This window comes from Chelon labrosus (assembly GCF_963514085.1).
Source record: "Chelon labrosus genome assembly, chromosome: 21".
Lineage (NCBI taxonomy): Eukaryota > Metazoa > Chordata > Actinopteri > Mugiliformes > Mugilidae > Chelon > Chelon labrosus.
Genome location: NC_140354.1, coordinates 13,422,998 through 13,448,512, shown reverse-complemented (window position 1 = coordinate 13,448,512; position 25,515 = coordinate 13,422,998). Strand labels below are relative to the sequence as shown.

The 25,515-nt window shown below is 42.9% G+C and overlaps 2 protein-coding genes across 2 annotated transcripts; both read right to left on the bottom strand.

Moving 5' to 3' along the window:
- Positions 1–5,512: 5,512 nt before the first annotated feature.
- Positions 5,513–11,884, bottom strand: ube2z (ubiquitin-conjugating enzyme E2Z). The gene is made up of 7 exons (XM_084570974.1): positions 10,923–11,884; positions 10,243–10,315; positions 8,906–9,093; positions 8,660–8,771; positions 8,387–8,499; positions 8,184–8,274; positions 5,513–7,252 (listed from the first exon to the last, which is right to left on the bottom strand). The coding sequence occupies exons 1-7, from the start codon at positions 11,378–11,380 to the stop codon at positions 7,070–7,072; spliced, it is 1,218 nt and encodes a 405-aa protein (XP_084427100.1). The 5' UTR covers positions 11,381–11,884; the 3' UTR covers positions 5,513–7,069.
- Positions 11,885–13,259: 1,375 nt separating this feature from the next.
- On the bottom strand, positions 13,260–18,944 carry atp5mc1 (ATP synthase membrane subunit c locus 1). Its single transcript, XM_084570725.1, has 5 exons — positions 18,854–18,944; positions 17,366–17,414; positions 16,252–16,332; positions 15,239–15,417; positions 13,260–13,689 (listed from the first exon to the last, which is right to left on the bottom strand). Exons 2-5 carry the CDS (start codon positions 17,402–17,404, stop codon positions 13,575–13,577), a joined length of 414 nt encoding a protein of 137 aa, XP_084426851.1. The 5' UTR covers positions 17,405–17,414; positions 18,854–18,944; the 3' UTR covers positions 13,260–13,574.
- Positions 18,945–25,515: the final 6,571 nt, after the last annotated feature.

Genomic DNA, 25,515 nt, shown 5'->3' with positions numbered 1-25,515 from the left:
TCAGCCAATTCTGAGCAGTAATCTCAGATTTTGGACACTTATTAATCAACATCAGCTTTGCATCTTAATGGGAATTGATTTTGGGGTTGTGCAAAAATCATTTTGACGCCTAAATCTGGGGAAATGGCGTCGGAAGAGGTCCGCAGGGGTTGGCGGTTGTGCGTGTATGTTGTTTCAGACGGTTGAAATGGGTCAAATGTTCTTGGTAATTCCAAATTCAACCAATAAAATAATAGTAACTGTAAAAGTAAAGAGATAAATTAAAGCTGGATCAATGGCAAATACAGCATTTAGCATTCGGCCAAAACTCCAGCAGAAAGCAGGGGTTGACCTTTCGCCAGGTGTTTCATGGAAGCCCTTCGGTTTGTCTTTTACAACCTGCAACTGTGACCCTGTGCGCGTGGCCGTAAACATGTTTTCAAGCCGCTGATAGTGTTCGTGATGAAAACAAGAAAAGGAGCGAGTGGCGCTAATGTTTCCTTTCCTGGGCTGTTTCCTGTCACACACAATAAAGAACAGGGTTTAAGAGCGGGGCCACATGCGGTGCAAAGAGAGCGAAACAAAGGCAAACGACAACAAACAGACGTCCTGTCCTGTGAAGTAGGACTCTGCATGCAGCTCGTTTCTTAGAAATGAAATCTAGAGCTGAAACCACAACAAACGAGGGGTCATTTCACAAACCGCCAGTTTTGAGAAGTGTGAACGAGAAAACAAAGATAGCAGACATTTGACATTTGAGCCTAATCTGGGTTCAACTGAGCTCTGCAGACATGGCCCAAATGGCTTGAGCAAGGCAGAACATAGTTTATGGTGTGTTGAACCAGACCTGACTGTAACAAGACAGACTTGAGTAATCTGAATCAATCCTGGATTCATCTGTCTCATAAAGGCAACTGAAAGCTGAGGAGATATAACAAAGACAAACGGTTCCTCTGTGAAATAATTGCATATAGGAATCTAAAATCATTATGAGACATTAATTTGAATCTCAAATTGTACACATGTTTTGCAGTAACGGCTAATAATACTACAAAATGAGAATATACATACTCATATCAACCAAACCAAGGCAAATGCTGTTCTTTTCAAATAATGACATTTTTAAATGAATTTTGTTTCAAGCATCACTTCTGAATACTCGTCAAAGATTGCAGTGTGCACTCTATTTGTCCTGTGAAATGCAGTATTATCAGGCAGAGACCAACAGTACGATGAAGAGAACACGTTGACCAGTTATTTTACTTACTTATACTTTTGTAAAGCAACAACAGAAGGTGGGGGGAGGGGGCAACAGAAAGTGCTTTGAGTTTGCGGATGGCGGAGAATCTATTGGTGGATATCAGTGGTGTGTTGTTCAGTTTATTGTCCTGGCTGAGTCCAAGCTATTTGAAGCGGTCCACTATCGCAACCATAGACTGTATAAAGATGTGCGGAACTGCTCATCAAAAGTGAAGCCAAAGCAAGTAGAGCTCCCCCTGGTGGCTGGCTGCGGTAGAGGTCATAAGCTCCACCCCCTCCATGTTAGTTGATGAGACTTGGGTCAAACTAAAACACGAAAGTACAATAAATTAATAATAATAATAATTTTACATTCCAAGGATGGTTTTCTGTCAAGGAGGTTTTGTTTTACTTATTTAGTTAGTTCAGATATTTGAAGCTATAGAAAAAGGATGTGACATCATGATCAGGTTCCCATGCCAACCGCTATTATGCACAGTCTATGATCCCGACAGTTTCATTATTGTTACAGGTAGGGCTGTTAGTGGAGTTGTTAGTGGGCTGTGCTGTGCGTCCCGGAGTTGTTAATGACCAGTTGTTTTGTCTTTGCTGCATTCAGCTGCAGGTAATTGGCTGTGCACCGCTGTGTGAAATGGGAGATGAGGAGTTTTGAGAGCCTTAGACCAATGTATCGTCATTAAGTGGTGCAAGTATAACAGTGTCATCAGAGTATTTGAAAGTATATGGTGATGGGTGAGGGGCTGATACAGTCATTGGTATAGATGGTAAACAGGAAGGGGCTCAGAACAGAGCCTTGTGGTGCTCCAGTGTTGGTGCAGGTGGTCTACTTATAGTTTATTGTAACCTGCTGCTTTTTCACCGGAAATGAGGAACACAGCAAAAGAATCAGCTCCTGGCAGCAGCATCTCTCTCTTCTGGAATAGTGTCACATCAGGGACAGAAAAAAAAGCATTTTTCTCCATATTGTCTGAGTCTGAAGAAGAGAGGTGAAAGAAATGCAAACTGATCAGAATATTATCCCAGCCAAAGGTGCTCTTGTTTCTCTTTTTATTCCACTGGCCTGGAGAGCTTGACAGATGTCGTTTTTGTCTCTTTGAAAACAGTAAGTGGGAGGGAAGGAAACCGAACACAATGGCCAACCAATAGGGCTTATCAGTGTTCGCACTGAAGGGCTGCGGGGAAGGTAGTCGCTGCTACTTCAGTACAAGTTGGCATATTGTGAAATATTTGTGTAATGCTTCCTAATCTCTGCTGCGCAAGTGCCAAATTGCGAATAATGGCTGCGTCCTGTGTGTGGTTTTCCTTTTGCACGTCAGGCAAACCAATGTTTGAGTCGATGGCCAAAAGAAACATGCACTGTTATTAATACATGCATACTATCAACCTGTTTAATGTTCACACTGCCTGCGTCGTTTCCAGTCTGTTCACTCCACTCAACATTTGCCACCCTACTAGACCCATGACATCAAATCTCTTTGGTGCCGAGTTTGGAGAAATGTCATTTAACTGAAGTAAACAACAAAACAGACTAATACGTTTTCGGTACTTACCACCGAAACAGCATCAACACTCTGGAGCAAGAACTTTGCAAGACCTCTGAAGGTGTTCCTTAATGACGCTGATGCACTGTGGCCCTTTATAAAATGAATCAAGAATAAAATTATTAAGAAAAATGAGTAACGTCCACAAAACTGATAGAATACTAGCAGCTTTTGAGGTGTTTTATTCCACAGACAATGTATGATATAACTATTATTTGTTATGAGAAGCATTAGCCCCTGAAGTTTGTGTTGTACAAATAGAAATCTGCAGGTCGAATAAGTCAAAGGTGCTTTGTAGCATGACCACCAATACGTGTCTGAACAAGTGGGTCCTTGTTTTGCCTTTGTTTAGTCAGGCAATTTGAATTCCTTGCCAGTGGTTTCACACTACACTTCTTTTTTTGGCGTTCTTAAAGCTGCACGTCAGTATTTTTATACTAACAATGGAACACATGACTGTGTGCAACGTGAACGGGGTTGTACCTAATCTTTTTGGAACTTGTTAGTGTCTTTAAGCTCAATGTTTTGTTTCGAGGGCATCAGAAGTTATTTTTTAGTTCTCATCAGATCTAATAAAACTTGTTTAGAACAGCAGGCAATATTGTTTAGTGAAAATGTTTCCGATAAAGTAATTTTGCTGAACCTGTTTGGCAAAGTGCAGACATGACGGTACATTAAGCCGCCACGTTTTTTCTCAGATGTTGGTGAGGACCAAGCTGAAGCTAGACTTATATTAGCCAAGTCACCGAAGACACAATGCCGGTTTAATGTCTTCCGGCTCTGTGAGTAAACAATTGCTGTTTGGACATTTGCACGTACCTTTTAATACGGTACATATAGTTTGAGGTCTTAGGCCTCCAACGAGGTTAGGGAAATCAAATTAAGTGTCTTAAGAAAGATTTATGCTTCTCTCATTTCCATTCCCTATGGCACTGACATTTTAATACAGGTCACGGTCTAATAAAGTCGTTCCATTTAGTACAAGTACTGCAGGAGTCTTGACCTTTCTACAATTTCTTTTCCTCTTCCATGTACCTTGGTAGCAGGTGAAGTTATGGTCGAAATACTTTTTTGTTTTTACTACAGGTCACGGCGACACAGAGCGCAAAAACAGTGAAAATTGATTCTCTTTTGCGTCAGTCAGTTCAGCGGTCGTAAACACCGTCTCCTCGGACGTCTTCGATCTTTTCCGAGGTGCAGAGATGTCAGTAAATTTAACTGTTTCTTAGCTACGACTCCAGCGTGAGCTGTTGGCTTTGCCGTTGTATGAAGTACATGAGGAAACGCAGCGCAGTGAAATAGAAATCAAATAGGCTCTCTGTAGATCTGTAGTGGAAGTATAAACCAAACCTTAGTTTCCCTCTAACCTGCTTCAGGTTTTAAAAAATAGGGGTAATATGAACCCCAAAAACCCAAACCCCCCAAAAATAGTCATGTACATCAGGACTGAACTTTTTATTCTGTACTTTTCCAGAACTTCTGTACAATACCAACATGTTCAAGGCCCAGAAACGACCACTTCCGTCAGCGACCCCAAGCTTTGGAGAGCCACAGAGGAACCCTGCTTTAAGCACAACACAAGACAACCAAAGCAGGGATAGGATCTCTTCTTTTCCACTTTACAAAGTGCGGTCGCGGTCGACGTTTCAGCAGTCACATACATTTTTTTTTAGAAGCGGCTTCTCATAAACATTCTATAACGTAATAAAAGGAAAATTAAAAGGAATGCCCTATATTAGTGACCGATGCCGATGGATCATAGTGGGCTGCCAGCAGAAGCAAACCGCTGCCCTTCTTCAACGCTAACGTGACTGTAGGGAGCTAAAGGGAGAGACTGCGGGGGAGAAGGGGAGGCAAGAAGGAAATCAAACAAGCACAACAGTCGGTTATTTCTCAGACCCTTTGTCTCACTGCACTGAAACACTTTTTGGAGGTTATGATAAGGGCAGTATATACCAAATTTAATGTCTATATTTGGATATGCTGGGGAATATACCTAGCTACAGCCAGCATCTAGTTAGTTTAGCTTAGCACAAGGACTGGAAAATGAGGAAATGGCTAGCCTTGCTCAGTCCAAAGGTAACAAAATCCACCAAGAAACTTCCTGGAGTAGGAAATAGTACAGCAAACACTTCTTATCTGTATGTTTATACAGAGATTAAGGTTGTTTATTGTGCTTATTGACACTCGTGCCAGCGGTGCACCGCTTCTAGCATTTATGCTAAGCTAAACGGAAGCTGGCTGTAGTTTCATGTTATTTTTAAAGAGATGAACGACTGGTCAAACTGTTGCTTCAAAGGTTCGGATTTGTTCGGCTCCACTGCGACGCAGCAACACGCGAGTGGCAAAGACTGGTCATTATAATCGTTGCTCTTGTCCCTGCTGGCTGTAAAGATAGCTCTCCCTTGCAGAGTTGAGAGGAAACTAATATAGAGCTCCAGCAGCCCGAGTCCAATCCCTTGATAATCTTCCAAATTTGCAGTTCTTTACTTCAATATTTGCCCGTTTCTACAAACAGTATCTCCTTGCTAAGCTGTTGCGTATTATAAACAGTATCATGAACCTGCACTCGATGACCAAGGCCAAGATGTTGATGCTTGATTTTTGTAAGCCACATCTCTGAAGGACGACCGACTTCAGCCGAAGCTGGAAGGAGGGCTATGGATTTTGTTCCATCTCTTGGCGTCATGCTCGATGGGTTTATTCAGAGCCTGAAAGAACACGCAGAACAATTACAGGAGCCAGCTACTCTTTAATAGATACGGGATTTTGAGTGTCGTTTCTCCAGTATCTTGCGTCTTTGTCACACTCAAGCCTGTGCCAAGTCTGACACCTGCTGGTAAAAACCATGCGCTTACCAAGACTACTAATCATCTGAATTAGTTTTTTTTTTTTTTTTTTTCTTCTTAAGAAAAATCACCTATTCAGCAATAGCCATCTTTAATTATTAAATCAAACTACGCAGAAACCATTAGCTGAGAGCTTGAGCAGAGGAGAGCAAAGTGACTGCGCTACTTGCAGTGTGAACAGCGCGGAGAGTTCCTCTTGTCTGTCCTCCATTAGTACCCCTGGACTTAGGTGGATCTAGCTAAAGCACGGGATGGTTTGGTTTTATCGTGACGTGTTAATCACAAGAGCCGGCAACCCCCCCCCCCCCAAAAAAAAACAAAAAACAGCAGGGTTTACAAATAAACAATGCACCCTACACACTGGAAATTACCATTACTTTCAGTAAGACAATGAGAAAACAGCATAACAAAAGGTATAAATGTGGATGTCAATGAAACTGACATTTGTCTATCGGCTTCTTATCTGGTAAACAGATTTACGGTCAGTTCAACTGCACTGAACTGAAAGGTAAGCAGAACTTTTTTACTTTTTCTTTCTTTTTTTTTTTTTTTCCAATACACAGGAATCAGAATATTCAGTTTTCAGAAATCCAGAGGTGCTGATGTTTCTGTGTGGCCTGGCTGCAGACGCAGATGAGGTCCAGTCTGAAAGAGGTGCGTGGCGTGGCCAGAGGAGACAAGGCACATGACTTGCAAAGCCTCCGCAAACAGTCACTTCAGTCACTACCCTCCACTGTTCTTGTATTTCTCACTGAATACAAAGAAGACGAGGCTGCCTTGCGTGACAGCCGGCTACAACCAACACCTTCATCTTCTACTGCTTCGGCCAACTCGGGCCAATCTCCTCGACTTTCCCAGGGTAAGGTCCCTTCATCTTGCCCAAACCTGCCAAGGTCTCCTCCTCCTCCTCCTCCTCCTCCTCACGGTGACAAAACACTACCCTTCCTTGGGAAAACAATATAGAACATGTTTGGGCTTGCTGATCGAACAATTTCTGGAGTAATCTTATTTTGTCCTACTAAATATTCAAAGGCCCAAGCAATGAAACTAACCTTCTGCATCCCCTAATCTATGCAGAGTCTGGGGAGCTGTCTTGAGTTGTGGAGTCAATCATGTCATCAACATGTATCTGGGCAGCTACAAAAGGAGCATAAATGCACCGCTATGGGTCAAATTTGCCAGCATTTGACTAGCGGGTGATGTTTTTCGTTGCGAGTGCCACCGCAAGAGCAGCTTCGTTAAATCGTTAACCCCTGACTCAAACGACTCATAAAGCCTTAATCCTAGGTATCACATTCTCTTCTGTGATGTTGATTCTCCACTGCAAACAAAAAAAAAAAGAAAAAAAAAAGAGAAAAAGAAAAAAACAAAAGATAAGAAGAAAGAGTCCCTTTGTCTTTAGCTCTTGGTCTGGCTTTGAGTCCCGCACCGTCCAGGGAGTCAGGGCTGGGAGCTGCCCTGGCTGTCGGGGTCCGTCCCAGAGGAGCTGGTGTCTGAGTCTGAGTCGTCGTCGTTGTGGTCTTCCTCCGCCAGGTTTTTCTCCCGTATCCGCCTGTGGGTGGCGCCGAGGCGAGCCAGCAGGCCCTGATAGTCGAAACGACCGCGCTTCTCGCCAAATGGATCCTGGGGAGAGGCGACATTGACATTGGAAGAGAGGGGGAATTGAAAGAGCCTAGGCATGCATGGTGTGTCAGTGACAAATAGTTCCTGGGGTGGAACAAGGAGACTCTGGTTAAAGTGCATACACCAATAAGGCGTAACATTATGACCACCTTCCTAATATTATGTAGGTCTCCCTTGTGCCTCGAAAACAGTTGTAACTCATCAGGGAATGTACATGGGACTTCTGGGGGTGTCCTGTGGTGTCTGGTAACAGAATGTTGTAAGTGGGGGGACTATGGGTCCTATGTGTTGAGGGGACGGGCCTCTGTGGATCAGTCTTGTTCCAGTGCATCCCACAGATACTTGATCAGTTTGGGATCTAGTGAATTTGGAGGCCAGGTCAACACCTTGTGCTGTTTTTCATGTTTTTTTGAGTTGTTCCTAAACTGCTTTTTGTGTGTGTGTGTGTCTGTGTCAGGCTGCATCCTGCTGGGGATGGCTGCTGCCATCAAGGAGTGTCATTGCTATGGGGTGGGGGTGCCTGGTCTGGTCTAGGTGGGTGCTACATGTCTAAGTAACATCCACACGAATGCCAGGTAGAAAAGTTTCCCAGCAGAACATTGCACATTGCCACAAGAGGGTCAATTCTGTTCACTTCTCCTGTCAATGGTTTCAATATCGTGGCTGATCGGTGTACAGTATGTGATATTTTACCACGCCTATGGTGTACAAACATCATTAACTATACTGGAACATTAAAAACTAGTCACAGAAGACGGAATTGAAATAATAACGGAACCCATAACACGTGGGTTAAATTGACGTTAGAAGGTAAGTACCTAAACCTCCAAACACCTTCACTGCATGTTATTCCTCTGCTCTCTACACCCACATTACCTAACCCTCCTACGTACTTCCAAAACTAATGTCGCAAAACAAAACATCCTGTTACCTGCATGTTCTGTCCCTGCAAATGCAGCCTCTCTTTGCAGACTCCCTCGTAGAAGTCGTAATACTCGAGGAAGGACTTTTCCATCACACTCCTAAGACAAAAAACACGCACTCAATCAGTTCAAACGGCAAAAATAACAGAATGGAGTGAAAAATTGAACTGAATTGAAAATAAAGGTAAGCTGGGTGATTTGTGCGTCTCACCACAGAGCCTCAGGACAGGGAACTTTGCCCTCGAGCATGTCACACACAGCCACCCTCATGGTTTCGTGGCGGATGCACTCGTTGTAATTCTTACTGTCCCCTGGGTGACGCTCCTGAGAGACACACAAAACACAGTTATTTACCCGGTCCCTTTACCAGAAGTCCAGAAATAAACACACAAACCATCAGGGTGCGACAGTTTTTAGCTGATGCGTTATGAGCTCATATATATTAATTTCGGAAGGAGTGGATTAGTCAAAAAATAGGTGGTACCTGTTCAAAGCCGGGTTCATTGTGGTAGGGGTTTTCTGTCATCAAAGACTGGATAGAAATGAGGACAGAGGAGATACTCTGGGCTGGACTCCATGCTGGGCCGGTCCATGTCCTGTATACAGATTACAGAGACAGTTTACGTGTGCCCCAGTGAGTTAGGTTGGAAAAATTCACGTAATGGATGACTCCACTACTTCTTCTGCAAACAAATATAAACATATCAAAAAAAAATAAATACCGACTTACCCCAGGATGCTGAGGCAGACCTTGCCGTTGCGGTAGAAGTTGGGGTTGAATCGGACGGTGTTGTGTCCGGTGGTGATGAGCTTGACCCGCGGTGGGTGGATGGGGTAGTCAGGGGGGCAGCGGAACAGGAAGAGGAAGAAGCCGCCCTCGTATGGCGTGTCAAAAGGTCCCGTGATCAGGGCATGGATCTGAAGGATGAGGCAGTCAGTGGGAAGAGGTTTGGGTTTAATGGATGTGAGCAAGGGAGGCTGGGAGGTGGATACGACACGGTGCATAGGGTAACATAGGAAAACAGCTGACAAACTCCCCGTTAGAATTCGCTGAGAGGAAGAAACGTACAGATGAGAACATCAAGTGTCTCTGATTCTGTGTTTTTAATCTTTCTATATTTGTCAGTCATCATGTCTTTTCATTCTTTTCCCCATTCGCATAAACATTCATCCTCGACCAGTTGAGAAATTTGTTTCTCAACTGTAGGTTGAGAAAGTTGTTTGTCAGTTTCAGAGTTGAGAGAGTACTTTCGTCCTGTAGTTTTGTTGACAACCTTTTGGACGGTCTGACGGCTCGACTCTTGACTCTCCTTCCAGTTGTTGCATTGCGTTCCCAGATCTCAACAATTATAGTTCTGCGAGTACAGCGTTATCCGTATTGGACGGGAAATTGTGAGCTGTTGGAGCACTTATCCAAACCCTGATCAGCTCAATGACGCGCTGATCTGTACGGTAAGGGAGTGCAAAACTTTTGTGTCATACATGCAGTTAATCCATGCTGAATAGGTTCATGGCTCTTGTGTAACATTTACTTCAAGTGCTTGACCACCACCTGCTGGATGGGGCTAGAGTTGACAGCGATCTGCACGAAGCCGCCTTCAGAATCAGGTTTGTGATTTGCTCAACGGTTGAGCATGTTAAACCCAATCTGGATTTAATCCTTAATTTGAGACACTTGAAATATGATGTAGGTAACTCAGATTTGTGCCAATAAAGAAGATCAGATTTTTCATTGTTACCCCCAATAGCCTTTGACAATGTTGACAGCGTACACACACTCAACTACAGCATGGATCAAAGGTGTTAAATGCAACAAGATGATCGACCTACGTTCAAAAATAATGACAAGAGAGTTTGTTTGAACATCATACTGTCATTCTTATTACACAAATATTGTTTTTGTCATGTTGACACCTTCTACACATTGTTTTTCTTAGCATAGCAGCTTAATAGACAATTATACTAAGACTAATGATAATATACTGGACTATGAATCATCATCACCACCACTACGGCAGATGGATCATGGTGTCAACGTTTTGTCAGGTTGGACTTTGCCCTTTTTACCTTGGTCATGTCTTGGGGATCAGGGACTACAAACATGCCTGGTGGTGGCTCCTTGTAGATGGACATGATATCCCTTGAGAGACAGACAGAGAGAGGGAGACAAATGGCGTTTGTGAAATTATAACCTTACCTTGCTGCTTTGTGACTATTTACATAGCTGAACGTAGGTCTACGGAAACAACGTCTGAAGTGAAATCTGATTTCCATTGTTTTGTTTAAAAGAATTTCCACTCCTCCACGTCACATGACAGCGAGAGTCTCTGAAACAGATTTCTCAAAACCACAAACTGACATGATAAACGTTTTGTAATTTGCGTGAACTGAGCCTTTAATAAAATGTCCCTCTTGTCTAATTAGGGAGGGCAACATGACAACTTTTAAAAGTGTAAAAATGTTATTTACATATAGGTCAAACCAGACTTATAATATGTATTTGGAAAAAAAAAAATGTAATCTGTTTATTACTGTCTAAATTACAGTAAATGTTCTAGTTCCTTGCAATTTCCGCTCATTGGTAAAGTTCCTGTTCAAGTTCCTGAGGGTGTCAAGTGATGGAACAAACTTAAAGGAAAGCTTTCACTTTCGATTTTACTCACCTCATAAATATTTTAGGCCTCAGCTTACCTGAAAATAAACACCTGTGATTGATTTGTTTAAAAACAGTGTAATGTTTTCGTTACCTCTTTATCCTCAGGATGCACTGCTGAGAAGCCTTCTCGTTGTCCCAGTCCGTACTTAGAGTCGGGTCCCAGGAAGTAGCGTGGATTTGGGACAGGAGGCCCGCTCCTGCCACCCCGGCTACCCCTAACCCGACACCGGGGAGAGGCGAGGAAGTGTGTACGGTGGGAGACACGGCCACGACAGGTGGCGAGGAGCCGGGGGTAAAGGTGTTCCCGAAACCGACTGGCGTAGCAGTGACAGCGGACATAGGGGCCACCACGGCGGTTAGGCCACTCTGCGCGGCCGCTGCGGGGTGCGGGGAGCCCGGGCTGGAGCCGGAGTGAGCACCGCTGACGGCCGGGTGTCCCCCCGGCAGAGAGTTGGTCAAAGTCGGCAGCAGCGAGGCTGCGCTGCCCTGTCCGGTAACGCCTAAACCAAGGGCACTGCCGCTGGACTCCTCTCCGAAGCTGTCCGCCATGGCTCGCAAGCTAGCAAGCTAGAGTAAACCCGTCGGTGTTGACTAATTTATAACACCGACTGTTAGCTGCATTGACAGTTGAGTGCGAAGTTACCTCTGCTTGTTTTGTTGCCCGGTCGGTTCAGAGAGCAGGGAAACAGAGGAGAGGCGAGGCCAGAAAACAAGGCAATTCTTCCCACGACATGGTCGGCTATTTATCGTTAGCTTAACTGTGTTTTCCTCCGGGCCTTCAAAAAGTACTTTAGTCTTCGGCAAAATTACAACACCCACCTTTCCGCGGCTAACGGACCAACTGACCAGCTGTTAAAGTGTTGCGTTAAAAGAAAATGGTGTCAAGAATATTTCGTTTAACACCGACCACATCCCCACCAGTGCATTAACATATCGTAACTTCAAGATCTGATTTCTCACCAGTTAAGCGCAGTGAAATAATAAAACACGACACATCCGGCCGTGACTTTCAAAATAAAAGTCCCAATTTAAATGTGGTCGTCACAATAAACGCTACTCAGAGTGTACAAAAATAAGATTTAAGTCTGTGTAAAAATAAATAAATTAAAAAAATGTGTCGATGTAAAATAAATATTTTCACGTAATAATACCAGTCATAGCTTCATTTTATTATTTGTACTTACAAGTGCATTTCCAAAAAAAGGTGCTCCACAAATGACATATCAAATTAAAATAAAATATATATATGATAATTCTGTGGGTTTTCTTTTTTGTCAGCAGCACGGTCCCGAACTGTTGGAACAGCCGCAACAAATAGTTAGATAATTTCTGTCATGCTAAAAAATAGACCTTGAAAATCATATGTAATGCAAGCGGCTGCTACTGGGTTTAAAACGTGCAGGGGTGCACGAATATGAAGTACAACGAGGAGAAATGGTTCAACAGTTTCAGAATAATGCTTGCCAAAATGGCCATGACAATTGCAACAGAGATTCTAAGCAAACTCTGTACGTAAGGGACGTCGGCGAGGAAGTGATCTTTGGGACCTCGGTAGCACTGCCCCAGCAGCAAACTTAATTCTACACCGATCAGGCGCCAATATTGTGTAGGTCTCCCTTGTGCCTCCAAAACAGTTGGGACTCATCAGAGAATGGACATGGGTCTTCTGAAGGTGTCCTGTGGTGTCTGGCAACAGAATGTTGTTAATGGGAGCCTTTGGGTTGAGGGGAGGGGCCTCTGTGGATCAGGCTTTCTCCAGTGCATCCCACAGATACTTGGCCTACAAATTCACTGGATCCCAAACTTTTTCAAGCTCCTAAACCGTTTTTGTGTTTGTGTTTGTGTGTGTGTGTGTCAGGCCACATCTAGCTGGGGGTGGCTGCTGCAATCAAGGAGTGTCATTGCTATGGGGTGGGTGGTACATGTCTAAGTAACATCCACGAGTTTTCCAGCAGAACATTGCATTTTCACATGGTTATTTACTTCCATTAGTGGTTGTAATGTTGTGGCTGATCAATATACATCTCTATAGCTGTATCTATATAGAAAACTAGATATATAGACATACTGCATATGTTCTGCCAGCACAGCAGTTCATAGGCATTGAACTGAGTGATTAGTGTGAAATAAATCCCACAACTTAAGTGTGATGCAAAATGTTGTGTACATATGTAATATGCCCTTCTGTATTTTTGTTAGTTAAATTCCATATTTTTATAGGGTGAAATCAAATCAGATACTACAACTCATTGAAATTTGGTCCATTTTTTGACAGTACTTATCTACATACTACACGTATCGTGATCATTTCCAAGAAGAGCTAAAACTGGACCAATTATGGGAAGAGAAATACAAAAAGTATCCGACTGTCCTCACTGGATGCAAAATCAAACTTTCTTTGGGATACAGATTAAAACACACCACAACATTTTAGTTATCCCAACCATTTATTTTGGACAGATCATTTATACCGAAGTGAGGTCTTACATAAAACTTCAGAAAAACAAAAATAAGTTTAGGAACATAAAAATGAAGGATTTGAGGTTTGTTAACCTCAGATGTAAATATTTTTCCTTTAGTATTCTCTTCTTGATTGGAATGGCCTATCACCTCGTTCGGAGATCCCGCTGTGGACCCTTCCCCTCCGTCCGAACGGAAGGGAGGGAGAAGGGAGCAAGGAAGGATATAAAGAGGGGATTTAAGTGAAGGGGAGAAGGGGGGAAGCGTGGGCGTGTTTCCTGATTTACATGGCGAACAGGATGAGGAACGCCACCATCAGACAGAAGAGACCCATAGCCTCAGACAGGGCAAAGCCCAGGATGGCGTAGGAGAAGAGCTGCTGCTTCAGAGAGGGGTTCCTGTGGAGGACACAGCAAGACATACAGCCATTTAAATTATGTTGCCATAACAAATGGACACATGTATGCAACAGGCCGAACTAATTTTAGTGCTATTCGACTTCTGCATCCACCTCCTTCATACTACACTTAGGTTTTACTCATGTTTTATTTTGTTAAAGGATCCGTCTCACTTCAGGTCAGTTTGCCTTTGATAAGCAGAGTCAGAACATCTTGTTACACCAGTAAAATTACATTTATTTACACAGAACTGAACGGTTCACTTCACTGGTCGACCAAGCTGAACAGATCCTTGTCATTTGTTGCTGGGAGGCACATGGGAGGCATAATCAAACGCAACCTATTGAGTGTAAAAGTCCTGGACACACGAAGAAGACTTTGGAAAAACTACAGACAGTTAAAGGCCGACTGAAGTCTGCCTCAATAACTGAGCTTTCCTGAACGATACTCTTCTGTTTATATCCACTGTCACGTTTTGAGTGTAAAAAATATTTGCATTCTTAATTGTTCAGATGTAATGGCGGGGGCTTGACGGAAAGAGAGGGCATAGCATGCAGCAAAGGGAACAGACTGGAACTGAACTGCGGGGAGGACTTTAGCCTCAGTTTATTGCGCCTACTTGACCAGGTAATCCATTTGGGTGTGACATATTTAAAGTACAATTAGGCGGTTGATTCAGTATACGAGCAAACACGTCACAGGGAACGTCACCATAACTGACAAACACTTAATCTGGGCACATGTTGGTCATTTCCGTTCTTAAATTACAGTGTAGTTCTACTCCAGTCTGACACTTTTTCCCTTCCTACAGTACATCTCTTTAAAAGCAGGTTATAATTTCTATTGGCGATTATTCAGACAGAATAACTTAATGGTCAAGTTTCCAACGACATCTGCTGGGCTCCGTCCTCAGGTGGAGTTTAGTTAATAGGTGTTGCTGGGCAGACATTTGTCCTTTTGTGTGGAGGACTACTTCCTCAGTTAAGAAAAGCTCCCAAGTGGATCCCGAGTTATTATTTTTCAGCTGGCTCCACAATCATGATGAGACTTTGATATTCATACTCCTCTGGTGATTTAAAGGTTTTGAAATTAAAATTTCCAGATTTCATTTTAAATTTGATAGTTTTAACAGTCAACATTTTCAGGCTGATGAAAGAAATCCTGTAACATCGGAGCAGCTTGAAGCGACTACCCGTTGCATCCATCTGATCTGGGCGATTAGACGTTTCATACAATAGCCCTTAGAGGCATGAATACAGAAGTGAACATGCAAAGGATTAAAGCAAATCCAGAGTATGAGCAAGAGGTGTTAAAGGATTTAATTAAGAATCTGATAGCTTGTCTAATTTTAACTGACAATTAATCGTTTCCTTTTAAGATTTGTTTAAAATCCGTATTTATAGAGCGATCAGGACGGGGTTTGGATGGCACAGTCCGTTTTGACGCAGAGCCAGAACTTTAAACGTCCACAGAAGTTGGAAAATCGCCTCAAAAATACCGCGCAACCTGCAAGTCGAGATGCCAAGCGGCCGGTGCGCGACAACGTTACCTGGCGTAGCCAATGATGAGGCTGCCGAACACTGTTCCGATTCCAGCTCCTGATCCGGCCACACCCACTGTGGCAGCACCGGCACCAATGAACTTGGCGGCAGTGTCGATGTCCCGGGAGACGGCGCTGGTCTGGAAGGAGCGGGTCAGGACTGCAGACTGGCTGACTGGCAACAGGGCCTGAGGAAGGAGGAACAGAAAAGACTAAGTACAGCGCCTGCCACTACTACTACCGTATTTGTCAGGAACCTGCGAGTTGTAAGTGTTTACTATGACTTTGAGATACAGAAGGCGTTAAAATGAAGATTCACTTCACTTTTAGGAAATATATTCTGACTCAAGTCAAAACATTTACAATAAAAATTCATTGTCAATCGAGCTGTTAAGACACTATAACGTTGCACAAAATTGAACTGCAGGGAGCAGCATTTAAGGGTATAATTACAGAAAAATAATGAAACCTGAGGCCTAAAATGTCAAAACTGACTTGTGCTCAGCTACATCCATTTGAGAAAATACTTACAGCAGCTGCCATAGATTCAAGTTAAAGCAGGTACATAACTATGGTAAAGTCTCAGCTGCTAAATACAGGATGTTAAGTGTGCTGGTGGCTCGCTTGGAAAATATTGCCACTATAAAAACATGAAAGCTTCTAGAAGCTGTTGATGTATCGAGAGCTGGGATTCGGAGCTTGATGCTTCTGCCTGAACAGTTAACATACTGGTAAAGATTCAGTTCCACTGTGCATGCCATTCAGAAGTTACAGTAACACGATCTTAACAGGATTTTGCCATGTTTAATGTTTCCATTTTCCAAAGTGAGATTATTTCTACTCATTTGCTGACAGTAAGCATTTCTAGTAAAAGAGTTTTATCCCTTTTGTGGATGCATTTCATAGACAAAATCCTGCACTTTGCAAGGTAGCGCTCCAAATGACCACAACGTGTCCTAGAAGTTGTTGGATGTGTCGGCAAAAGAAGTGGGTGTGAGATAACCGAAGGTGAAAGGACTTACCTGCTGCTCCACTGTGGCTTCAGGTCTGTTGAAGAGGGAGACTGAGACTGGCCGTGCGAGGACTCTGGACCCCCCACGCAGCTGGAGACAGACAAGAGACGCATATATCAACTTCAGCTCCACAATGCTCCATATTATGGACTTTCTTCTTAATGAATAATGGAACCAAGATTTAAACTGAAGTCAGGCGTAATGGGGAGCCACACAGAGCTGCATGGTTTCACCTCTGTATTTAGGGTCTTATGTGATTGTTTTATAACGCTCAGTTAACATGCACCATCACCTGAATTAGATGCATTTAATTTCCAATCTGTTGCTAGGTTTATATGTCTGAAGTCATATCATTGTCATACGGACCTGGTGAAAAGTAGAATTAACTTCCAGAAAACTGCTGCTTTCTCAGTAAGTGTATTGCAGGAAGCTGCTCAAAAGATTATTTTATTTAAGCAGGGTAGTTTATGAGATTTGAGTAAATTTACCCTTGAGGCAGTTTATTTCAAAGTTTAGTGATATCTGATCGTGCAAAGAGCCACGTTAATACCACATCTAAACAGCATTAGTGAATTTTGTTCCCATTACATTTGTGTGTGTTACAGGCCTGTAGGGATCCAAATATATATCATCTTACAAGTGGTGGAGTGCTTTAAGACACTAAATTTGACAAAAATCCAACCTCAGGACTTGGTAAAGCCTGGTATATACGCAGTAACATGCCTATTTATATGACTGTACGCCCATATAGATTTTACCACACCATTTAGGGTCGCTACTAATCAGACTTTATTAATATCCATTAAATTTTGCTAAATAGTGTGAAAGGCTCAGTTTCCTAAAGCAACCGTCCTGACATCAGGTCTCCCATGTAAATGGTGAACTTTGTCCCTCACTGTGCCTCCATAACTGAGATGTCCAGCATGCTGCAGGGTCAGCTGACATTGAAATGCCACCGACTGTGCAACTGTAGCGAGAGCACCGACTAAACATGGCTGTCATTCACCCATGACAGCAGATCCTAAAAGTTTCAAACTGGACAAATACAATCCACTGGAAAAGCTGGCGGTTCAGTTTCAGCAGGCACAAAGAAATCATTCCAAAAGTATCAGAGTTGACGTACCACAGCAGGAGAGGTGACGAACTTGGCGCAGGCGTACATGGTTGGGAACCTGGAGAGAGAGAGAAGAGTTCAGGTCAGTGTCGTGACACTAAGTCACTTCTGGTTGTTGGAGCAGATTTGATCAAAGGCTGCGTGTTCACAATGAGTAAACCTGAAACTGTACAGAGAATGCTACCGAGACGCCAGCACCTGTCAGGCATGCGTGTGCATGTGTGGGCTGACAAATCACAACAACGTTAGACATCTAATAGCAAGTTAAAACAGAACTGAGCTCAAACTTGTGGTTTATAACTTATTGCAGTCTTGACAAAGTGAATATACTAGACTGTCAACGTGGAGACCGCAGCCTTGTGCCATTGCTTGTCATTTATTTGCCTGCAGATTTGACAGCTGATAGAAGTCACTCAGGTCAACTCCTCGGTGTTAAAGTGCAGACAAACACTCATGTTAAATACACTTGAAATCAACACAAGTTAAAAATCCGTTTCTGGGTAATGTCAAGTTCCAGGAGAGAAATCCTGGAGTCCTCCAAGATCAAGTCTACTAACAACTTGATTTAGATGAGAAACTGTAGTCTGCTGCTTCCAAGTGGTTCAGCCAAGAAGCTAATCCAATCTAAACGATTACTGCACGGATAAACACCGGATAAACCGCTAAATATCCAGACATGGTGCGGAATGAATGGCTTTAACATCCTCCTCATTTTGGGCTATTTGCTATTAGCAGAGCTCCGGAGGACGTGTGTGTCAATTAGTCCGACTATTTTATTTTATTAAAACACTAATGCGATTTTAAATAACGTTTTCTATATAGCTTGCATGGCTGTGTCCCCTGCTTATACCAGGTACTGGCTGACTTTCCACGCAAGATGAAAGGCAGCACGGGAGCTAGGCTAAGTTGCTAAGCTAACCAGCCTGCAGAACGTGAAGGTCAAAAATGACCCACAGACCGTCATGCGGGGCCCGGGGAGCAAGCACGGTGCACGACTCGTTAAAATCCTAACCCCCTTCTTGAAATCACAGGTGGTTACATGGCACAGTCAGTCTCCAACAGCAGCGTCCTTGCAGCGGCGGACTGATTCAAAGCCCGGTAGGCCCAGCCTGTCAGACATTTTACGTTCCAGTGTGTGTCACAGCCGCTTGGTCGTGCTTCGCCCGGTGCGTGACCCGCTGCTTGCACTGGCACAAAGGCAGTCCCAGCGGCAGGCAAAGTCCCACTCTCCCAGATACTGATAGCCCACTGCCTGTCATGCAGATACACGCAACATAAAACACACAAATGGGATCCAATGTCATTCCTGAAACCCTAATCGTTGAATGGCCGACCTAGCTTGCCAGCTAACGAACGTTAGCAATGACAGCTAGCTTCACTACCGTTCCCTGACATCCCCACGCGCAGAATTTTCAAACGTCAAAACGCACGTGCATTCACAAATGTGTCAAAATTCAATGTCAAAGAAGAACGGGAGCAAATAAACGAATACATTACCGGTGTGTTACGGCTTTAGGAGGGTCCGCAATTAGCTGTTCTCACACACAGCGGCAGTCAATGAATGGATGAAGCAGCCTGTCACCTTGTCATTTATAAGCTAAGCGTCTACGTCCTAAAAGCCCATTGGCCCAACTCAGTCCTACTTCCGCATTTCTGGCCTATCGGATTAAGTTTTATTGAAGTGCGCGATTTTGATTGGTTTGTATGTTTTCTAAGGCGGGACCAAATGAGTGTTCAAAAATTTAATTGGATGGTATTGCCGGGAACGAAGCGCTCAGGAGCGCAGACCCACGGCTCTGTTTACACCGGAGCGACCTTTCAATGCACATCCAGTGTCCTATGTACCAATTGGTTGGTCTGCGGGAAGTCTCTCCTAGGGGAAAATTTATTGTTAAATCCAATATTGATGACAATATGAACGAGGGTCTGCATGGTTTATCAAAAAACAAATATTTGAATGAGCTGTATAGCTTATATTGTCAGAATTTCATATTTTCATACAATTTTGTGTGTATACGGAATGATATAAGCATATCTTCTCACCCTATGTCACAGTCTGTAACTTGATAGCACTTGATAGTTATTATTCCTTTGCCATTTTATGATAAAATAGTCTAAACTGTAAATAAAGTAACTATATGATGAATACATAAATATATAAATAAATTAAAACACAATTATAAGTCAGGAGGCAAAGATTAAGATAAAATAAAGTTTGTGAACTTACATAAAGAGATACGTCAAGCCACTGAAACAAACATTCACTTGGATACAACATAGGATATGCAGTCTGATATGCAGACTTAGCGATGACTGGTGGAAGGATGAGAGAGAGGGGCAGATTTGGCAATCAATATTTCTCTGTAGACTAGGGTGAGGTAATTGCACTATTATCAGAATGGATTTAGAAGTGGGCACACCCAGTGCAGACTGAAAAATAAGTAGTTATACCATGTGTATGTCAAAATACCTTGCCCCTTACCACTGTTCTTGGCTGACATGTCGTCACATATTTAGAGTCACACATTCTCGCAGACCAAGAATGCTGACAAAAATGCTTTAATGCATAGTGCACTGGCTGCCACAGACTGGTAGGAATGTAAAAAGTATAAACTAGGAGGGATAAAAGTACATAATATAGACAGATGCAATGGCACATGGTTACAATGAGAGCTGGCTGATTACAGTGAATGCTAATTGTAGACCAAGAAGAAGAAGACATGTTTAGTTAGTATAGGTGACAGTTGAATTATTTATCACATTCTTTTCAAGCTTTGGACCACTGCAATATGTGTGTGCAGAATCCTGTTTGTGAGTGTATGTGATTTATACGCGCACATTTACTATCATGTCTTCTGTTTTTTTAACTTTTTGATAGCATTGGAGGAACGATCAGCGCCCTCGCATTGTTACAATTTCCATTCCTGTGTTTATTACTTATGTGGGAGCCATTATATATTTTGTATTTCTCGTTAATTTTAATCACTGTGTTCATGTATTGACATGCAGTTCCGGGGTTTTACCTAGGGGGCGCACCATGCATAAAACCCCGCACGCCACCTCAGTGTCTTATTTAAGTTTGTTTGGTTTGCTTTAAGTCACTACAACTTACTGATTTGAATTTAAGTTTATGCATTATTCAGACAATATGAATGCATCAACTATAGATCTCTGGATCCTTTAACAACTTGATTTAAATATCTGCAGCCATAGACTTCCGTGCATTTCAGCCGTTATCAGACGCTGTGACCTCTGACCCCTGCACTCTATGCTGTCGTTTACTCCGCTCATGAATCCATAATTCTGCCTCCTCCAGATGAAAGCGACATCTAAATGTTCAAAATGTAAACGTGTGCAGTTTGGGAAATAGTTCTGTACCTCTTTTACTGCCACCACAGAACAGAAGCGGCAAGCTGTCATCTGATTTATGCTTACCTTGCTGTCAGCTGATTGGCTAATCTCAGACGAAGGCCCTGCTTATAAATATTCATTATATCCTGTAAAAGAGTAATGGATTTACTTCAGAGACATAGGGCCAGTGTTGGAGCGCAAGGATTTACACTGTGGAGCAGCAGGGGGCGCCAAAAGATAAGAGAGTAGTCGGTTACAGGCTCAGATTTAGTTTTAGTTGGCTTCAGTTTGGCTTGGTTGATTTTCAGGGTGGGGTTACAAGAGTATTTTGTGTATATTCGAGACTGTCACTATTCTGATTTCTTCTGCTCATAAGAGATCTTTCCTCCCAGTTTCCCATGTATGCAGGTTGTGTTCAGACTAGCTTAAGCTCACAGTAAGAAAAATATAACTGTATGTATGATGTTTCTGGTCATTGAGATAGTGCTGCAGTGTTCGAAAATTAGAGAACTACTTTATTTATCTATCATGCTGTCAATACGGCTGTTAGCATAGCCCAAATTCTTTGTGCTAGACCAAACACAACAAATAATATCTTTAAGAATTACTTCCTTTCTTGTGCTCTACATCAGCTGTATCAAACATTGAAATAATTGGGGTATAGATTTGTATTACTACTTATTTTAAATATGTTTTTGACAAATAATAATCCTCCATACAAAAAAAATATTGTGTTTGCAGTTTTTTCCATAGATTTAGATTTTAAATTTATGTTCATATTTTTGTCATAAAATACAATGTGCCAGCGACCATGAACTGCGATACCGGATCTCTGCGAATACACTGGTTAGCAAGATGTTATGCCCACAGACAGAACTGGTGGTTGAGAATACAACGCAGTGTGTGCATGTTAACGGCACGATGCAGTGGGTTTATCACAAGTTTACAGCGTGTACACACACACACAGGCTAAACTAGTTTCTTTGTGTCTACTCTGACATCGGCATTGTCAAACACCTGAGCTAATACTAATACTTCTTTCCAACTTCCTGACAAACAACAAAGAAATGGATGGAAGAGTTTTACAAATGTATCAGAGATTACTGAGTTTTCCACAGAATGGACTTCCAGTTGACTTGCATGCTCTCATGTTTTGTGGAAACGAGACATGAGGCATGTACATTCCCACATACGCTGCGGCATTGACTTGCTTCAAGATCTCAGTCGCTTAAAGAGAATACAAGATATGTATCCACATTAGCTAATCATTCTTTTGCAGAATGTGTTGCAATAGCTGACAACTATGTTAACATCAAAATATATCAACCAAGGATATTAAATTGAAAACTGGCAATTTTTGAGTTACTTTAATGATTAGAGAGGTCTCATCCAATATGCACTTTTCAGTTTTCAGTTGTTAATGAATAAAAGCACACAGGGTCAATTAACCACTACTCCCAACCTTCCGCAATGATAAATGCACGTAACACGCATACCGCTCCCTCTATGATCTGGCAGGTAGGCTAGGCAATGAGCTCAGACCAAATACTCCCACAGACATCCATTATGTGTCAGTCTTGTTTAAATTAGAAAAAATGCATCAGTCGTTGCAATAAAACTGTATTTTTGTGGCCATTTCATGTGTGAAATTCTAGCAAAGTGCATATCTGGTTGACTAGTTATCTAGTATTTTTTGTTTCATACAAGTTTAGCTCAAGACGTTCACACATTTAATCAAAATATTGGGTTGGGGAGGTGGGACTGCGTTAACCGTTTCTGCACTAAATATATTAACTAGCCACTGATGCACAAACAAACAAAACGATTCAATTTAGTAAGTGCTGGATATTTGTACTATTGATACTGGCACCAATAATACACTGTATGTCGCTGCCAACCTAGTGGTCATGCTTGGAAGGCCTCATTGAAGCGGATCCCAAGAGGACTACAAAGTTTATGAACAACTATGCATCCATGGGTGCTGCACATGCGTGCGTCTTCGACTGAGTTTAATTGAGGCCCTATTAGGAGCGGATCTAATTAGACACAATTTCCAACCCACGTAGACGTTGCATCAAACAATCACCAACAGCGCCTTTTATAAAACGATGGCCCCGGACAACGATAACGCAGGGGGCGCTGTCACCGCAGAAAGGAGAATTAGGCTTGTCAGCAAACAAGAAAACTCTTATTTTCCTGTTTTCCCACTGAGGCAGACATATTGAACCCTCCTCCTTTACTGTCCAGACATGTCCCTGCAACACACACACACACACACACACACACACACACACACTGGGAGAGACAACCATCTTCATTAGTGCTGAGTGCCAGTGTGGCCTCTGGATTTATTGGCAGGCAGAGGGGAAGCAACACCCACACATACAGACGCACACAGGACACACACACACACACCTCCTCAGAATTCCACTCCACAGTAGCCTAGTAATAATGACCAACCTGAGCGTGATCAATAGACTGGAGACGGATGAGTATGGTTAACAGACACGCACACACACACTTCACCACGCTGGTCGCCTCTACGCTCTAGGAAGATGGATTGCTGCATTCACACTGCAATTAATAATGTTTTTACAAGCTTGATAACGGGGTGTGTGTGTGTGTTTGAGTGAGATCTATAGGATGATGGAAACATGGCTGGTTATTTCTCCCTATCTCCCTTCCTCCCTCTGGCCCATCCATCCATCCATTTCCTAAACTACTTCTCCTGTTTATGGTGACAGCGTTCTGGAAATCGTCCCAGCGTGCAAGCCTGCAAAGCTGCATATAGCCCAGTGTGTGGAAATCAGATCATCGGAGAACATGATAGTTTCCTTCCTTTCTTTCTTCCTTCCTTCCTTCCTTCCTGCAGCTACTACTTCCCACTATTCTTTGGCTACTTCTGGAAGTGAGAGTTTGATTAATACGTGCCACAGACGACTGACAGTAGGAGCCCTTATGCAGTCCGTATGAACATTATTTATTACATCCAGTAGATTATCGTTTGTTTAGCTCCAACGGAATGGGTAAGTCCCGGGGGCAGTGACGGCATACCATCCCGACAGTACAGTGGCTGCTTAAGAAATACGACCAGTGAACTCATGCTCTCAAGCTAAATCCATTATTTATTTATTTTTTGCTCACATAGACACATCTCTTCCAAAATACAGTTATATGAACTGTGACTTTCTTCTGAATACATCTTCTCTCTGCGTCGCGCCGCTGGCTGCTCGTGTGGGACAGTGGGATGCGTTCTAATAAACTCTTTGTTGGGTAGCTGTCTGACTCCGATGTCACCGGAGGCTAAGACACAGACTATCACAGCCTTATAAACCGCGCTAATAAGACACACCCAAATAGTCTCATTATCAGGCCAGAAACTCCGAGTCCAGATACCGCAGTTTCATGGACTGCGGTGAACCCTGTGATCCAGTACAGTGAACTGAAAATATGACGTGCCCTGATAGACTTTTTACCGGAATAAGGCGTCAAATCTTTTACAATTAAACGTCTAAATAAAATAACAAGGTAGTCCGTGTGTCAGTTTGTCTCAGCATAGTGGTGCACCTCCTGGGGACTACAAGGCATTCCAAAACCAGATGAGATATAAACTGATCTGCCACAACATTAAAAACCACTGATAGGAGAAGTGAATAACGTTGACTCTTGTGACAATACAATGTTCTACTGGGAAACCACTGGACCTGGCATTTGTATGGATGCTACTTAGACATGTACCAACCACCTAGACCAGACCAGGCACCCCCACCCCATAGCAATGACACTCCTTGATGGCAGCAGTCATCCCCAGCAGGATGCAGCCTGACACACAAAAACGATTTTGGAACAACTCAAAAAAAACACCACAATTTGTTGACCTTGCCTCCAAAATCACTAGATCCCAAACTGATCAAGTATCTGTGGGATGATCCACAGAGGCCCCTCCCCTCAACCCACAGGACCCAAAGGCTCACAAATCAATAATAATGGAAAACACCGTAACCATTCCAAGAAGATTCCACTGACTTTCGTCTCACAGGAAGCCGAGAGTCTTGCAGCTTTCCTTGAGCATTTGGAAAAAAAAAGACGAGCTACAGATTCTCAGAGGACACGGCTTATCTTTATCAGCTTCCCGAGCTTTATATTGCCAATTCCACCAGGGTGTGATGTTGCACCTCCTTCCGCATTTTCCATCAAGGTGCGACTCCGGTTATTGGAGAGGGCCATCTTCTCAGCAGGAGCGTGCTGCTGTGTAGGAGGGCTCCCTCCTCTCTTTATTTTCTTTTCCCGTCGGCCGCAAGCACAGTCAAAGCAGTTTCCTTTCGTGTGCATCGGTCTCGTCCTGCGACGGAGATGGTTTTACGGCGCTGGAGTTGCAGCTGAAAGAATAAGGCTAACACTTTCATGCATCCCGGAACATCTAAACAACACATTCGTCTAATAAAATACACAAATAGTCACATTTACTTGTGCCCTAACGATGGTGTCTAATAACTCATGCACACAGTCTGCGCGCCTTAATGCCAACTTCCTGCATTTGGCATCTGCAGCTGTGTTGCTTTGAAGCTGGATTATGTGTGTGACTTCTTTGTATATGTTAAATATTATAAGTAGCTCTTTGTCTGTAAAATACCACCCCTTTTATGTGAACTCTTCGAAGGCTTAGGTTGGGAAAGGCAAGTTGTTTTTAGGCTCGATGAAGTCTACGTTTGTTGAACTTTTTGATTCAGCAAATATGCTTGTGTAGTTGGTGTCAAAACAAGCGCACACCTTTGTGTGCAGACTGATTCTTTCTAGTCCTAAAGTCA

Bases quoted from the DNA above. Each gene is read 5' to 3' on its own strand.
- ube2z (XM_084570974.1), bottom strand. From the start codon at position 11,380: ATGGCGGACAGCTTCGGAGAGGAGTCCAGCGGCAGTGCCCTTGGTTTA. The intron at 9,094-10,242 runs GTAAAAAGGGCA...CTCATCCTTCAG, and splicing joins ATCCCCAAGACATGACCAAG to ATCCATGCCCTGATCACGGG. The intron at 7,253-8,183 runs GTAACAGGATGT...GCCTCTCCCCAG, and splicing joins TGCAGGGACAGAACATGCAG to GATCCATTTGGCGAGAAGCG.
- atp5mc1 (XM_084570725.1), bottom strand. From the start codon at position 17,404: ATGTACGCCTGCGCCAAGTTCGTCACCTCTCCTGCTGTG. The intron at 15,418-16,251 runs GTAAGTCCTTTC...CTCCTTCCTCAG, and splicing joins AAGCCACAGTGGAGCAGCAG to GCCCTGTTGCCAGTCAGCCA. The intron at 13,690-15,238 runs GTAACGTTGTCG...TGTCCTCCACAG, and splicing joins CTCATCATTGGCTACGCCAG to GAACCCCTCTCTGAAGCAGC.